At 37.8% G+C, this 17,616-nt stretch overlaps 1 protein-coding gene across 1 annotated transcript; it reads right to left on the bottom strand.

The window, feature by feature from the left end:
• Positions 1–2,910: 2,910 nt before the first annotated feature.
• Positions 2,911–4,362, bottom strand: LOC114652880 (tigger transposable element-derived protein 1-like). Its single transcript, XM_028803186.1, has one exon. It carries the CDS (start codon positions 4,360–4,362, stop codon positions 2,911–2,913), a length of 1,452 nt encoding a protein of 483 aa, XP_028659019.1.
• Between the last annotated feature and the right edge of the window lie 13,254 nt (positions 4,363–17,616).

Raw genomic sequence — 17,616 nt, 5'->3', positions numbered from 1 at the left:
TGGACCTTTTTCTAAAGAGGAAGTTTTATCACTACAGAAGATACGTGTCTTAATATTTAAAATATGAAAATAAATCACAATCGTTTAAAAGTATGTAGTCATGTTACCATTGAAGGCAAAGACTACACAAGCCCAAGTATTATTTTGGGTTTTGGCAATCAGTATATTTCAGGAGGGAGGGAGGTTGTCTCAGCCCCCACATAACTAACCACCGCAGAATCCCAAATTAGGACCCGAGTGCAGCCGTGCAATGGGTGACACCTCGGCACCAACATTTGGATGTTTTTATTTTGCTGTTTGCTTTCTCTTGCATATAACGAATACATTTGATGCTGCTATGATAAGCTTCTCACAATTCTGTAATTAAAAATGAGGATCCAATTTGATTGAATGGATGCGAGTACTCTGTGTATGTATGTATGAACGGATGGGTGGATGGATAGATGGAAAGATACTGGATTAAGTTCAGGTAACACGCTTCACAAGGACTTTGATGAGTTAGGAACCAGCACAGGCATTAAACGCTCATCCAGTGTTGCTCAGTAATTATCTGTGGCATGCTTAAGGGTACTCTCCCTTTGCACTTCTTATTCTCATAAAGTATTCACATAGAGATAATACACAGAAATGCTATCTCGACAGCACCATGCTAATGCTTAGTGAGGTGTCACATGCTATCAGCAGTTATTGCTTTTGAGTGACTGGCACTCACATACGTAAATTATTTATTTGTTTTTTCCACTGTTTATTTTACTTACTTAACAGGATAGATGCAGAGGGTGAAGTAAAATGAAGGTCACGGTTGTTCTAATGTAACTGGTGACATTTCTTGAAAAGAACTGAAAACAGTTAACTGAAATTCTTCTGAAGATAATTTCTAAAATATTGTTAGAATTAATCATTATATTACTTTATTTCTTTACATGCGTGTTTTACAATGGATAGAAAGGTTTCATTTAAGGTGGTTTTAAGTGAATCCCAATAAAACCTAATTGATGTGATGGTAAAGATAAACTTGTCCAAATCAAACATCTTCTGTACTCCTTCTGTGATGAGAGAATTGAAATATATTATATTCAGTTTCAATACGGCTAAAGTTATTAAATCTAAATGTTCATTCATATTTGTGTGGTTTTTCTATCATAAACATATATTGGACAAAAACTGCAATTAGTTCATTTCAACAGTTCACAAAAATCCTGTGTCAGATCAGCTTCATTTTTGCAGTTTTCATTGTAGCACTGGTTCAGCATTGGTTCCTATTTTTTTGTCTATACTTTATTTTCCAAAAAATTGTTATGGCTCCCATCCTTTTCCTACATTTTTCATCCCCTAGTCCAGCTCCCTCTCTCTTTCCTCTGCTTTTTTCCTTGGAGGAGTACAGTTATTTGTGCAATCTTGATGCTCATAACCGGTTGCTTTAACCTTTTATTAGAAAAAAGAATAAGACAATATAAATATACATGCACACCCAGTGCATCTCATGCATATTTTCATTGGCAACATACAGTCATGTGCCAATTTACAGCCAACCAAAGCCATTCATACTTACAGCCAAAGACCATAGGAAAACAATAGAGTAAAAATTTCCTAAGCCAGGGCACAAACGCTCTATGCCTTTTCTTTATCACATACTTACGACAGTGCTGCCATCATAAAAGCAGTGAAAGAAGCGATGGTGGAGCTGCAGAGGTAGTAGTCTTTTGGTTGTCTACCTTCTTGTACTAATGCAGCAACAAAAAAATGGCCACTAATTAGCAATAAGTAAAAAAAAAATAATAACAATAATAATAATTGTGCTTACAGAGTTCCAATCTTCGGGGCACTGATTGGCTATGCTACATTTTTTTGAAGCTGCACTTCATGCAGATGGCACTTGTTTTTGTTTCTTATCTGTGTAGATGGTAGCGTTTCTTTGCTGTTATGTCCTTGAGAGTTCCAAAGCCTGTAAGTCCTGAATAGTTTCTAAAATGCCCACTAAAGAGGGGAAATACCATCTAAAACCCCGGCTAGTAACACAGAGGGTTTTGTAGAATCTTTATAAATAAAAGATTTATTAATACAAAAATACTCAATTATAGGAAGAAGCTCTGTGGAGCTCAAAAGGCAAAAAGGGAACTTACCTGAAAAGGCAAGGGAAGTCCAAGACAAAGTCAAAAAACAGGTTAAAAAAATCCAGGAAATCACAAAAGCACAACAAAATAATTACAAAATCCAAGAACATGCCACACCACAATTGCTGTCAGATGAACCACAAAGAACTGTGGGTTGCCCCCACCTTTATAAGGTGGGCGCTAGTACCTTGTGGAGATGGGTAGGTGGCCTTGTCTCTTGGGGGTTTACTGTATATTAATATATGATCCCATCACTTTTATTGTAGTAGTTGGTTTGCCCAATGATCTGGTTCACACTATGTTTTGAAAATCAATTAAAATTTTTGCATACAAGCAAATGTAAGTGGGAAGCTAGTCCATTTATAAAAGGCAACTTTTCTCATGAAACGTTCTGGTTGCTGAACTTCATTTCAACAATTTTCCCTGGGGAGTCGATTCGCAATCAACTGATGATTAACACTGGCACAAAACTAAATATAATTAAGAATTAATTTGAAAGCATTGTGCAGGGTACTAAACTCAGTCCATTTAAAATCATGTACTTTTATGCCACCATAATAAAAACTTTTAAATCTCTTGCCAGCGGGTAAGGTCAAATTTATTCTTTTGCATGTATACAGGTACTCCTCACTTTACGACCGAGTTCCGTTCCGACGACTACGTCGTTAAGCGAATTGGTCGATAAGCGAGGAGCTTACGCCGGGAATATAGGATCGTTGTAAAATTATAAAATTATATAAAATTATGCAACAAACTTCAAATTTATTTATAAAAAGACATGCATATGTACATATTATCATTTGTTTATTTGGTTATCTGGAGCTGTAGAGGGTCCAGGTAAGGGAGATGACGACGATGAAACAGAAGTTGTACCTTCAAGGGCGGAGGTCCTGAATGTAACAGTCGAAAAAAAACTTGTAAGTGTGGTTTGCTTTGTAATCTTCTTTTTTTGTTGATAAAGTTCTCTATAGCACTTTAAAAGTTCACTCATCCCACATTCAACTTTATTAAAACATTCAGTATTTGGATCCATAGCCTCAAGTTCCAACATAGCCACATTAATTTTGGAGAACACACCAGCTAACCCATGTACCGTGAATTTCTTTTTCACTACTTCAGTTCTTTCCTCTTCTTCCTCTTCCAAATGCTGCATTGCTTCTAACTCTATTAAATCCTCATTTGTTAGCTCTCCATCGGCATAATCCACTAATTCAGCAATGTCTTCCACTTCAACATCTAAATTAAGCGCATTGGCAAGGCCCGCAATTGTTTGAATTACATCAGTTTGTTCAAGATTCGATTCAATATTGTTCGCAAAACTTTTTATGCATTTTTTCCATATGCATTGCATACACTTATCTGTCACTTCGTCCCAAGCTGATTTAATGTTTTTAATGCAATCTAAAATACTGTACGATTTCCAAAAATCACAAAGGGTTACTACGTCATTTTCTGTTGCTGCTACAGCTTGGGAAAAAGTTGTGCGCAAATAAAACGCTTTGAACGTAGTTATTGCGCCCTGATCCATTGGCCGTAGGACAGCAGTTGTGTTTTTAGGAAGATACACTACCTTTACGTCTGGGTGTAGATCATCAAGATGCCGGGGGTGGCCTGAAGCATTATCAAGCAGGAGAATAATTTTAAAAGGAACTCCCATTTTCAAACAATAATGCTGGACTGAGGGTATGAAGCAGTTCAAAAACCAATCTTCAAATAAAGGTTGCGTCATCCATGCCTTTTTATTTGCACGATAGTAAACGGGCAGACTGTTTTTACTAACGTTCTTTAATGCACGTGGGTTTTCGGAGTGATAGACCAGGAAAAGCTTTAACTTGAACCCAGCGGCATTCCCTCCCAACAACAACGTGATCCTGTCTTTAAAAGCCTTGAAACCAGGCATTGCCTTAGCTTCTTTGTGCATATAGGATCTTTCAGGCATTTTTTTCCACCAAAGCCCAATTTCATCCACACTGAATATCTGTTCCGGGCAGTAGCTGCCTTTTTTAATTATTCCATCCAATTCGTCAACAAATTTTTCTGCTGCTTCTACATCCACGCTTGTCGCCTCACCGCTGATTCTCCAATTATACAGGTTGAATCTCCGCCTAAACTGTTGAAACCATCCATGGCTTGCTGTAAATGATTCTGTCGATTTTTCGCCTTCACGTGCCTTCAAAGTCTCAAAGATACTGTGTGCCTTATTATTTTGCATCTGGTTGTCAAACCAGATCGCCAATAATTTCTCCATCTCATTAATAAGACCTTTTCACTGCCTAGTTATTATGGCTTTAAATCCTGTCGATGATTTCACCACCTCTTTCACTCTAATTTTATCCATTAAAATCGTTGAAATTGTTGAATGTGCCAATTTCAAGTCACATGCTATTTCTTTAACCATTTTACCAGCTTCGTAGTCTTGTATGATTTTTATGTTCATTTCAAGGTCGATAGCTTTCCTTTGTTTCTTAACAATTTCTCCAGATGATGCCATACTTTTTCTTTTCGTCGCCATCTGTACTATTTTGGGGTTCCAAATATGTAAAAAAAAACAAGGTTACACAGTGACTGCTTGTAGGAATGAAACTGACTGAAAAAGCGCATAGCAAGCCTATAGTACGCTCAGTGCGCATGTCACCATTCGCCACTGACCGACACTCAAGCTGAGAAAGGGGATTCCCCGAATTGCAGGTCCAAACTCGATTGGTCGTAAGTGCGAGTGGTCGTTAAGCAAAGAGGTCGTAAAGTGAGGAGTACCTGTATTTATATTTATTATTATGGTAAGTCAAAGGGAGATGAAATCCACTATTGATTTTGTTTTCAGAAAAGTCAATCTGAAGTTTCACAGCAGATTACTCTAAAGTGCAAAATGGTAGACATGGTCACAGCTTGAGAATTCGAAAACAGAATAATACCAGAAAATGAGGCAACTGATGACACTCTAAATCAATACTTAGAACTTTATTTGTCCCAACACACATACCAGAATGACTAAAAAGTAACAAATTTAAAAAGGAAGAAAAAATTCGGACTTGGCTGTCCCAGTCCCAGTGAGGCATTATGTAGACGTATTGCTGTTGGTATAAAGGAGCACCAGTTGCGTTTCTTGAGACACTTCTGCTGAATAATTTGATGGCTGAGAGTCCTCAGTGTTAGTGTGTCGGAGAGAGGATGTGCAGCATTGTCCATAATGGCACTCAGTTTTGTTTATATTTTACAGATACAAAAGATATTTTGTCTCCAGAGCCATTAGACTCTTTAACTCTTCCCAGCTGGGGAGGAGGACAGGTGAGTTCTGGGCCTGATGCGACTTATCTGCTCATAAGCTATATTAGGTGTATTAGCTATGCACTATATCTGATATCTCACTACTTGGTCAATACTGTATTACTTTTTCTTTTTTTTCATTATTACCCTACCAGTATAGGCTGTGATTCTATTTTATTTTATCTTAATACCGAGTCACTTTAGTATCTGTCACTTTAATATTATGTGCCACCTGTCACTTTGGTAGTAGTATTATTTGCACAATTCTCACTATACTGGCATTATTGTATGGACCATCTACATTACATGATTTGGACTGTAAGATTCCAAACCCAGTGTACCATGATTGCATTATTTCTACAGTGTTTGTTATTTGTGTAGTGTGTACTTAAATGTTTGTATTTATCTTGGTATAATTAATTATTGGCTACTGGTACTATCTATCTATCTATCTATCTATCTATCTATCTATCTATCTATCTATCTATCTATCTATCTATCTATCTATCTATTGTCACAATAACAGTCCACAGACATTAAAAAGGTTTGGGGAAGCCACCAGTATATTATGCCCTGGCTGCAAATGGGTAATTTTGGTTATGTTTTTCACAGGTTGGAGTCCAAAACAGAACTGATTTAAGAGTGAAAATATGATGGCTTTAAACGACGGGACAGGAAGTGATGTCATCAGGACCAGAACCGGAAGTGGCGTCGTCGGCACCTGGAGTGGTGTCATCAATAGCGCTGGAACCAGAAGTGCTGTCTTCATGACCGGAAGTGATGTCATCAATAGCATCAGTTCCAGGAGCAATGTCATCAATGGTGCTGATACCAGAAGTGATGTCATCAATGGCGCCGGGACCTAGCGGGATTTCCTGTGAATGGTCTGCAAAGGATTGAAAGAGAAAGTCAGTGCAGCTTGCCACCCCCTGGTCTGACGTGGCACCACTATTATTCAGGCCCTTGAGCTGCCTCCCAATCGCACATGTGTGACACTATCTATCTATCTATCTATCTATCTATCTATCTATCTATCTATCTATCTATCTATCTATCTATCTATCTACTTTGCTACAACCTCCAGGGGGTCCAGTGTATGTTTTTTTAACTGACCCTGCCCTTTTAATCTGCTTGTTGATTCGGTGGGTCTAACTTGAAGTGATGTTACCAGCCCAGCACACCACTGTGTAGAAAATTGCACAGGCCATCACAGAGTTGTAGAAAATGTGAAGGTTGTCACTACCCGCTTTAGAGTCTCCTCTAAGAAAAAAGAGCCTGCCCTGTTCTGCCCTTTCTTATATAGTTACTCTGTGTTACAAGACCAGTCCAACCTTTTGTTGATGTAGACCCCCAAGTACTTTGTGGACCACCTATACATCCACTCCCTGAATAGTAACTGGACACAGAGGCTCTTTGGTGAAGTGAAAGCCATTAACCAGTTCCTTGTTTTGGCTTATGTTAACTTGCAGACAATTCTTTCTGCATCAAGAAGCAATGTTCACTACCTGACTCCTACACTCTGTCTCATTCCCCATATGAATACATCCCATACATGCAGAATCATCTAAGAATTTCTGCAAGTCACATGACGTGGTGTTATATTTATAGTCTGGGGTGTACAGAGTGAAGAGAAAAGGAGACAGGACCGTTCCTTGGTGTGCTCCAATGTTGCTCACATCCGTATCAGAGACAGAGAATACTGAATACTGAGTCTCCTCTAATAGTAACCCAGTGAATCCGTAAGCACTGAGGGCCCACCATCCTGCAGCTAGAGACACTGTCAGCAAGGCACAGCATAGCTTTAATTAACAGAAACAGGCAGTGTGCCATCACAGCTTCCATTTTTAAATTTCTCTTTGTCTATATAAAACCCTCATGTCTTGAAATCTCCTTAAACAGGATAATCCCGATGATCATTCTAACAGTGCATGCTAAGTCCTGCTAAATCACTCACCCTCTGTGACCTAAGCTAAAGTACAATAATAAAAGTCAGTGGAAAAAGAGCTAAAAGAAGAAAAAAATATGACCGTGATCACTATCAAGACAGATGTAGGCAGCACGTTGTTAAAAACCATATTATTATTAAAGAGTGAAAGAAAAAAATAAAAGCATCAGGGAAATTAAATCAATCAGGGAAAAACTACACTATATGTTCCTTATTTATTTTTTACTAGTTAACACCTACTCCAAGAGATTTGTTTGATTTTACAATGGTTAGCACTGCCTCACAGCTCCAGGTTCCAGTGCTATCCCAGTCACTGTTTATATGCTATTTGCACATTTTCTGTGTCTGTATGGGTGTGCATATTAATCAGAAAGTACAGAGTGGTTAGGTGAGAATGAGTGGGCTCTACTAACATGATATGATAGGGTGTCTTTGGTTCTAACCTTGCCACCTGCAATTTTTTAGATTAGCCTCTGGCTCTACGAAGTTGCTTCCATCTTATCATCTCACTTCAGCATCTTAAGGGACTTCAGTTTCACATTACAGGTTTTCATACTTCTAATTTGATAACTGAGTTATTAAATAAGTAATCGCTATAATCTAATGAATAACTAACAGAAACAATTAATAAATGTTACCAGTGCTTTTTGTGACAATGCATACCATTTTTAAAAAATGTTGACATTCTGCTAGTAGGACCACAGGGACAACATGTACCTTTTGTGGTGGAGTGATGAACTGCAATGAAGGAAAGTCAAAGCAAAACTACTTCTAAACCGTCGACATTTGGTTATTAAGCAAACATTTCTGTTTCCCCAAATAAAATTCACTCTAAAGCTGTCATTGTTGTAATCTGTGTATTCATTTTTGTACATTTTGTGTACAAGTAATTTGTTTTGCATTTATTTTGTACGATTATTTTGGCACCTATACATTTCCTGTTTTTTGGAAAATTGCTGCCATTGTTATTTTTGGTCGCTGTGCCCATCGCCATTTATGTAACATGGTGGCCAAATGATGTATTGTGGCCCACCAAACGTAAGATTGCAGCAGATAGTTTTGGGCGTCCAGGTATTGCTTTGAATTATAATCTATCTATCTATCTTTCTTTCTTTAGCAGAACTCTAAAAAGCACTTCCAAGAATATTTAGTGTTAGAATGTATTCTTCATTTCCTTGACTTTGATTCTGGTTTTCTGTATCACATTTATCATTTCAAACTTTTATCTTTCTTCTCTGCCATTCTGACCCCTGGTCTGTCCCTGAAAATGAGCTAACTTGCTCCTTTCTCATCATCTTCCTGGTCACTCTTATATGCTCTGCTTTTTCAGTGGTATTGTTAACAGTCATAACTGAGATAGCTAGGATATCGATAAAAATATAACGTAAATAAAATAAAACAAAAAAAGTATGGCTACAGAAAATGTGTTCCACCTGTGTTTCTAGTTCAAGCCATCTTCTCTGAATTACCTGCTGGCAACGTCCTGTACAGTAGATTGTGAGCAACCGCACTAGGAAATGCGTGATTTCAAGTTTCTAAAAGTTCTGAAACATTGTTTTCAAAAACCAAACGGCTAATTTGTAAACTTACTCTAAACAAGAATCGTCAGGAGTTATTAACAAAAGACGAAATTATCACCACAGCCAAGACGTTAAACGTGTGAACCAAATCAAGACTTGGAAAACCAGAAACTAAAAGTTATTGTTTTGCTGTCATTTTATTTTTTTCCTGCACTTAGTACATTTTTTGCTGATTGTTTTGGTGATATCTTATAGTTTTAGCTGTTAGCAGCAGTGCAGTAAGTCTTAGTAACCTATTGACAAATCGATGGCAGCATTACAAACTTAGAAATGCTTTTGTTGTTCAATTTTATTTTTCTTAAGCTAAATTATTTATACCAAACAGACTCCTTAAGCTTTCAAAATATCCATAACTGCTGTATGGAAAAATACATCTAAAGCACCTAAAAATTCTAACAAGGTTTCCTAATTCTTAACAATAGCTGAACCCACAAGGGCTTGCTTTGCTTACATGATCCTATGTGTACAACATGATGAGCATGAGAGTATAATGAGCAAATGAAACATATTTCATGCACTAAAGCATCAATTAACAAGCAATCTGGCAGTCTTAGAATCTGTTTTGAAAAAAAAAAATTAGTTAATCAGTGTTCCCAACCCTCAAATTATCTTGAAAATGTCACACATTGATGCATGTAGCTGTTACCATCCAGCTCTATTGTGAAGTCACAGCAGACTTTTTAAATGATATAAACAAAATATAACAAGAAAAGTGAAGAAATAAGTTGGAAATAAACCACAAAGTTCACCAATTAACCAGCACCTCTTTGGAATGTGGGAAGAAAACCAAAGTCGTCTTCTTTTCTTGGCTGCTCCCGTTAGGGGTCGCCACAGAAGACCATCTTCTTCCATATCTTTCTGTCCTCTGCATCTTGCTCTGTTACACCCATCACCTTCATGTCTTCTCTCACCACTTCTATAAACCTTCTCTTAGGCCTTCTTCTTTTCCTCCTCCCTGGCAGCTCTATCTTTAACATCCTTCTCCCAATATACTCAGCATCTCTCCTCTGCACATGTCCAAACCAACGCAATCTCGCCTCTCTGACTTTGTCTCCCAACCGTCCAACTCGAGCTGACCCTCTAATGTCCTCATTTCTAATCCTATCCATTGTCATCACACCCAGTGCAAATCTTAGCCAGAAGAAAACTCCAAGCAGGCACAAGGAGAATATACAAGCAGCCACCAGGCATTGAGCTAGGCCTCAGGACACTGGTTCTGTGAGGCAGCAGCCACGCTAATCACTTCCCCCTTACCATACTGGCTTAGACACACATCTGTGAATTAAATTCATGCTTAGGCAGCCTGTTGCAGATTGAGTAAAAATAAAGATTGTTTAATGTGTAGCATACACATATTCCTTGACAGCAGATAAATTTAAAACCTATCTCAGCAGTGCTGGGTGCAAACTGGGAAACAGCCCTTGTGCAAGTACATTATAGGGTCCACTCATGCATGCCTGCACAGGGGCCAATTTCAATTAATAATAAATCAGCCTAACCTGCAAGTTTAGCTTAAAATACATGCAGGTATTATGCTGACCCCTTGAAGGTCACACTGTGATGTTTCACTACACTTCAGTTTGTAAAGTAGAAACAGAAAAACTACTGGTACAACATAGCAGCCTACTTCAAGCCCTGGGTGTAATATAAGCAGGGAACGACGACATGCTTTGGTCAATTTAAGCACTTCGGCAGCCCAGTAATGGGGTTCCCCATGGGCATTGTACATAGTTCATGATATTATTTCTTTTCATCTGTTCTTATCTGTACAGTGCTTAAAATGTGTAAATGTCAATGCTGTACGCAGAAAGTTAAAGAAAACCACAATTCAGTGTATATTACTTTTTGATCTAAACCTTCCAAAACTTTTTTTTTTTTTTTTTTTTTAATATTTTTATTTTATTAATTTTATTGTAATCATTCCATACAAACAGATCAATTTATAACCCAACAAATTTGAAAACAAATCAAACCTCACCCCTGAGAAGGAGAGCTTAGCTAAAGGAAAATTTCTTTAAGCTTTTTAATAAGGCAACATTAGACAAAAGAAGGGGAGAAGTAAATATCTATATAAATAAGAGATGGAGAAGGGAGTTAAATGCAATAATAGTTAATTCTCTTATTCTAAAATAATATTGATTAAATCCTGCCAAGTTTTGAAAAAATTTTGTACAGATCCTCTAACTGAAAATTTGATTTTTTCCAATTTCAAATAATATAAAACATCGGTTTCCCACTGACTTATAAGAGGAGAATTAGGATTCTTCCAATTTAACAAAATAAGTCTGCGTGCCAAGAGTGTAGTGAATGCAATCACCATTTGCTTGTCCTTCTCCAATTCAAGTCCATCTGGAAGGACACCGAACACAGCTGTTAGTGGGTTAGGAGGGATTGTGATACTGAGGCTGTCTGAGAGGCACTTAAAAATTTTTGTCCAAAATGATGTTAGTTTGGTGCAGGCCCAGAACATGTGACCCAGTGAGGCAGGAGCTTGGTTGCAGCGCTCGTAGGTCGGATCCTGGCCTGGAAACATTTTGGACAGTTTTAAGCGAGACAGATGAGCTCGATATATAATTTTTAGTTGAATAATTCTATGCTTTGCACATATAGAACTCGAGTGAATTCTCTGCTTTGCTACCTTCCACTCCTTTTCTGATATATTGATTAAGAGATCTTCTTCCCAATGTCCTCTTGGATCTTTGAAAGGTAGGGACTCTAATAAGATTTTATATATTGCGGAAATAGTGTTTGTTTCCTCGGAATTGAGCAGTATTTTTTCCAGCATTGTGGAGGGTGCAAGGTGGGGGAAATCGGCAATTTCTGTTTAACAAAATTTCTAATTTGAAGATAGTAAAAGAAATGTGTAGCTGGGAGGTTAAATTTTGAACGTAATTGTTCAAAAGATGTAAATATGTTGTCTATATAAAGATCTCTGAGCATTTTAATCCCAAAACTTTTCCAGGTATTAAAAACTGGATATACTTGCGAAGGTTGAAAGAGGTGGTTCCCTTGCAGAGGTGCCACTGATAAAAGATTTTCCATCTTAAAATGCTTCCTAATTTGGTTCCATATTCTGAGTGAGTAAAGCACAATTGGGTTATTAGTATATTTGCGATAACTTTCATATATTGGAGAGCAGAGCAGGGAATATAAAGAAGTACTACAGGATTTTACTTCTATTGCAGACCAAGCCTGGGTATGTGCATTTATTTGTGTCCAGGTTTTTATGGCTTGTATGTTTGCTGCCCAGTAATAAAACTGAAAATTAGGTAAAGCCATGCCACCTTCTGCCTGAGGTCTTTGTAGGGTCGCTCTTCGGATACGTGGGTGTTTTGAGTTCCAAATGAATGAGGTTATTATTGAATCTAACTGTTTAAAAAATCAATATTTATTGATATATATTGAAATGTTTTGAAATAAAAAGAGAAGTTTAGGAAGGATATTCATCTTAACAATGTTAATTCTTCCGGCTAGAGTGAGATGAAGGGTTGACCATCTATGCAAGTCTTGCTTAATTTTTTCCATACAGACGCCAAAATTTTGTTGATAAAGAGCTTTATGTTTACTTGTGATATTTACCCCTAGGTATTTAAACTGATCTGCTATGGTAAAAGGTAGGGTGTCTAATTTAATATTATATGCTTGTGAGTTCACTGGAAAGAGTATACTTTTATTCAGATTAATTCTAAGACCTGATATCTTTTGAAATTCTGTTAGTGCTGTTAAAACAGCAGGGACAGTGTTTTCTGGGTCCGATATATATAAGACCATATCATCTGCATATAGAGAAATTTTCTGTTCCAGTCCTTCTCTGACAATCCCCTTTATCTGATAAGAATATCGGCAGTGAACCGCCAGTGGTTCAATAGCGATTGCAAACAACAGTGGCGACAAGGGACATCCTTGTCTGGTACCACGTTCTAGTTTAAAGTAGTCTGAGCAAATTTTATTAATACAAACTGAAGCTTCTGGACTGGTATACAGTAGTTTAATCCAAGCACAAATATTCGGGCCAAACCCAAATTTCTCCAATGCAGTGAAAAGGTAATTCCATTCGATCATGTCAAATGCCTTTTCTGCGTCTAATGATAGTAATATCTCTGGGGTGTTTGATTTTGCTGGTGAATATATAACATTAAACAAGCGTCGGAGATTTGAAGATAGATGTCGGCCTTTAATAAATCCAGTTTGATCTTGTGATATTACCGAGGGCAGCACTTTCTCCATCCGTCTAGCTAGGATTTTTGAGAAACCTTCCAAAACTTTGTAAGTACAACATAACAGATTAAAGCAATTCATTAAAATTTGATTGAAACTGTCATTTTTACAGGATCTGCTACAGGGTGAAATTATGCAGTCATGCGCTAACTTACAGCTCTGTTTGGGCCTGGCCATTTGGCTGTATGTCAAGTTGGCCATATGTCAGTCACAGAGCGTGACTGCAGGTCATTGCAATTGAGGTTCTGTAGGACCGGTGTGGGTCATCTGTATGCATACTTTAACTCTCGGTGCAGAAGAGCACAAATCTATCTTTGCGTCTCAGTGGCCTCATGCCAGGTCTGTGTAAGGCAGTGTTTCTCAACTATTGCATCGTGCCACTGGTGGGTTGCGGGTCACTATTGTTGGTTCACAAGGAGGTTGCCTAAATGATCGTCAGCACTATGCAGACTTGTTTCGCCAAGAAGGACAGCCAATTGTCCACATTTCACCAAAGGATCAATTTGCAGTTGCTGCTGGTGGGTCATCAATGAATTTAAAAAAGTGATGCCATACCAGAAAGGTTGAGAAACACTGGTGTAAGGAAGGTGGTGCAGGCCACATACAAAAAAATTAGCAATGTAGAGCAGCACTGATCAAAATAAACCTTAAAGTGCCCTTCAAGAGTCCGAAAACACATGAGACGATGTGAAATAATCATAGTAATAATAAAAGATTTATTACTGCAGTTGGTTTTCATAATTTCTACAATATTATTACCTTATTGCTTTCCTTGGCCATATGTACAAATTGCCACAACTCGGTTGTTCATAAATCAGCAAATTCCCATTATTCTTAGTAATTAATTGTTTGAGTCCAAAGGAATACAGTTTCTTCTAAAATAGCGTTTTGCAATGAATATCCACAAAAGCAAGATATGATCTACGGTTTTATTCATGGAATGTTTATGAATGTTTTACTCATGAGCAGTTGTATGAATGTAGCATGTTCAAGAATAGGGAGCTCCAGTGAACTAAAAATATTAGTCCCTGGGGGTGAAGCCAAGTAACACAGCTAATACATAATATATTGTATATATGTTACTCTTTTAATAATAGCACTTTTTCCTTTTTGATAGCAGATACTTTATTGCAGTACCAAGAACTTCCTCAAGCTGAACAGCACCAAAACTGAAGCTCTTTTAATTGTCACCCCCCATCAACTTCGTTCCTCTGTAAATTGTATTTCCTTTTCTGACCATACCATTACCCTCTCCCCTTCTGTTACAAATCTGGGTGTCAAGTTAGACTCCCATCTGTCATTTCATACACATATCCATCACCTTTGTAAAACTGCATTCCTTCATCTCCGAAACATAGCCAAACTCTGTCCCTACCTCTCCCTCTGTGATGCTAAAAAGCTGGTTCATGCCTTTGTCTCATCCAGACTGGACTATTGTAATGCACTCCTCATCGGGATACCCAACAGGAGCCTTCAAAAGCTACAACAAATTCAAAATAGTGCTGCAAGAATCCTGATGAGGGTGCGGAAATATGAACATATCTCACCAATCCTTCGGTCACTTCATTGGCTCCCTATTCACCTCCGTATCGAATACAAACTCTGTTTAACAGTTTACTCGCCAGTGTATCCATGGAAATGTTCCACAATATCTTAAGAAACTCCTTATACTACAATCCACTATAAGAAACCTCCGTTTTATAAATACCTACCGCCTTCGCCCCCCGTGACCAAACTTCATACAATGGGAGACCGAGCCTTTGCAGCCGCTGCTCCACGGCTCTGGAATGCCCTACCAGAGAGCCTAAGAACACTGCAGATTGTGGGCTGTTTTAAAAAAGAGCTAAAGACTTTTCTATTTAGGAAAGCATATTAAAAAGAATGCTATAATTATTGTTGTTTTATCGCTGTTTTTATCTTGCTTTGCCTGTGTTTAAACTTTTTATGTTGCATTTTGAGATTTACTGCTAATGTAATGTGCCCTATAAATAAAATGCATTATTATTATTATTATTTTTACCAAATGGAATTATAACCTTGTTAATGTGAATTAAATATCTAGTTGTCTGACCTCTGATTTGAGTAGTTTCACATACGTGAGCATCAGGTGTGTCTCACAGGTTTAGGTCTGACTAAAAATATGGAGAAGATTATGGATGTGACACTGCCATGAATGCAATTTCCATTTGTTTTAAAATGGAAAACTCCCTGAAAGACTACTGACGTCACTTCCTGCCATAACACTGTCACCTCTCCTGCTTCAGCTCCTTAAACCTTTGCCACAAGAAATTTGGTGTTATTTTGAAGCTGGCATTCAACAGGGAGAAATATCTTAAGAAAGTAAGTCATTCTCTGCCAAACAACGATGATTGTGATGTTCTTTCACTTCTTCATTTGTGCTCATTCAGCAAATTCATCATCAGACATTAAAAGGGGTAACCTGTGGTGCCCCAATCCTCTTTTGGTTTTTGTTTCCTTCTTTGACAATAGATTTAAAGTTTTGTAACTATAAACTGGAACTAAACATGTGATGACAGCCCCCCAGAGGTGATTCTCAACAACACAGTTTATTAGCCTAATGAAAGCCTGAAAATTATTATCCTCAATTATAGTAAAACCCATGCTTTGTTAGGCACTTTTCTTACAATTAACCTCCATGAATATGTTTGTGAGGTTACATGTTGACTAACTGATCCTTTGACTTTTTTCATTATATATTTGGGCCTCTCTGTCAATTTCCAGGTTTGACTTAATCAGGGATCTTACAAATTGTCTCTTTTTCACCAGGAATGTGTAGAGAATGTTTTAATAAACAATAGCATGCAAAGTGTTTTCCTAACAGTATTGACTTATTACATGTATAAAAATTGGCTAAAATGAACAACAAAAATAGAAAAACTAAAAAATACCCACTTAAAAAAATAAACCACGGATAATGTGACATGAAAAATATGATGTAATTTTTTGTCTAGAAAGATTGAGAAAAAAATGAAATACATAGGAGATAAAACAGTCAATAGTGTGTTTTGTTGGTGTGACTGGTATTTTGCACCTCTGGAGATGCATGAAATGAAAGATAATTCTCATTGTAAAATACAGTTATGAAAACGATTAGGACTCAAGGATCTGCTCTTTACACCTTTTACTTTTAAGGTATTTTTATTCTGACAAAAGCCGCAGTTGAGCAGAACATTCCTTTATTAACTGAAATCTTCTATCGTGATCCATGGTGCAGTTTTCAGGTGTCTACTGCACATTGAATCTTTTAATTCTATTGGCTGTGTTTGAATATTTGACATCAAGACCAACAAAATTAAACAGTAAACAACATGCATGTCCAGAAAGCAAATGCCTGCATGGACACAACAGAATGTAAGCACAGTAAGGAATGAAAACGATCAGAAGATGAAGAAGTCTGCATAGTGGATCTTGTTCAACACCTTGGAGGTGGAGGTACCTGCAAGTAGTTCTGGTCAGAAAGCAGTCATTGCCAATCTTGGTGACAGCTTTTGAGTCAGTGGTGAACATCAGTGATAAGAGAAGCTAGCTAGGTAAGGAAGGCGGCCTTTCATGCAGTGTAACCAAAGGGATCTCCATATGTAATACAAATACAGTAATCCCTCCTCCATCGCGGGGGTTGCGTTCCAGAGCCACCCGCGAAATAAGAAAATCCACGAAGTAGAAACCATATGTTTATATGGTTATTTTTATATTGTCATGCTTGGGTCACAGATTTGCGCAGAAACACAGGAGGTTGTAGAGAGACAGGAACGTTATTCAAACACTGCAAACAAACATTTGTCTCTTTTTCAAAAGTTTAAACTCTGCTCCATGACAAGACAGAGATGACAGTTCTGTCTCACAATTAAAAGAATGCAAACATATCTTCCTCTTCAAAGGAAACAGAGAGTAAAGCAAACAAATCAGTAGGGCTGTTTGGCTTTTAAGTAGGCAGCTCACACCCCCTCTGTCAGGAGCAGAGAGAGAGAAACAAAGTCAAAAATCAATACGTGCCCTTTGAGCTTTTAAGTATGCGAAGCACCGTGCAGCATACTTAAAAGCTGCACAATAGATAGCAACGTGAAGATAATCTTTCAGCATTTTTAGACGAGCGTCCCTATCGTCTAGGTGTGTGAACAGCCCCCCTGCTCACACCCCCTACGTCAGGATCACAGATAGTCAGCGCAAGAGAGAGAGAAAGAAAAGTAAGCTGGGTAGCTTCTCAGCCATCTGCCAATAGTGTCCCTTGTATGAAATCAACTGGGCAAACCAACTGAGGAAGCATGTACCAGAAATTAAAAGACCCATTGTCCGCAGAAATCCGCGAACCAGCAAAAAATACGCGATATATATTTAAATATGCTTACATATAAAATCCGCGATGGAGTGAAGCCGCGAAAGGCGAAGCGCGATATAGCGAGGGATCACTGTATACCTTCAGGCCAAAGGCAGCGGTCAGAAGCACATTAGAAGGTGTTGTGATCTATTTAATTAT

Source organism: Erpetoichthys calabaricus, chromosome 5 (genome assembly GCF_900747795.2).
Source record: "Erpetoichthys calabaricus chromosome 5, fErpCal1.3, whole genome shotgun sequence".
In the NCBI taxonomy this organism is placed as follows: Eukaryota; Metazoa; Chordata; class Cladistia; order Polypteriformes; family Polypteridae; genus Erpetoichthys; species Erpetoichthys calabaricus.
Note: the sequence above shows the minus strand (reverse complement) of the source record. Positions and strands in the feature narration are given on the sequence as shown.

Coding starts and splice junctions, on each gene's coding strand:
- LOC114652880 (XM_028803186.1), bottom strand. CDS start 4,362: ATGGAGAAATTATTGGCGATCTGGTTTGACAACCAGATGCAAAATAAT.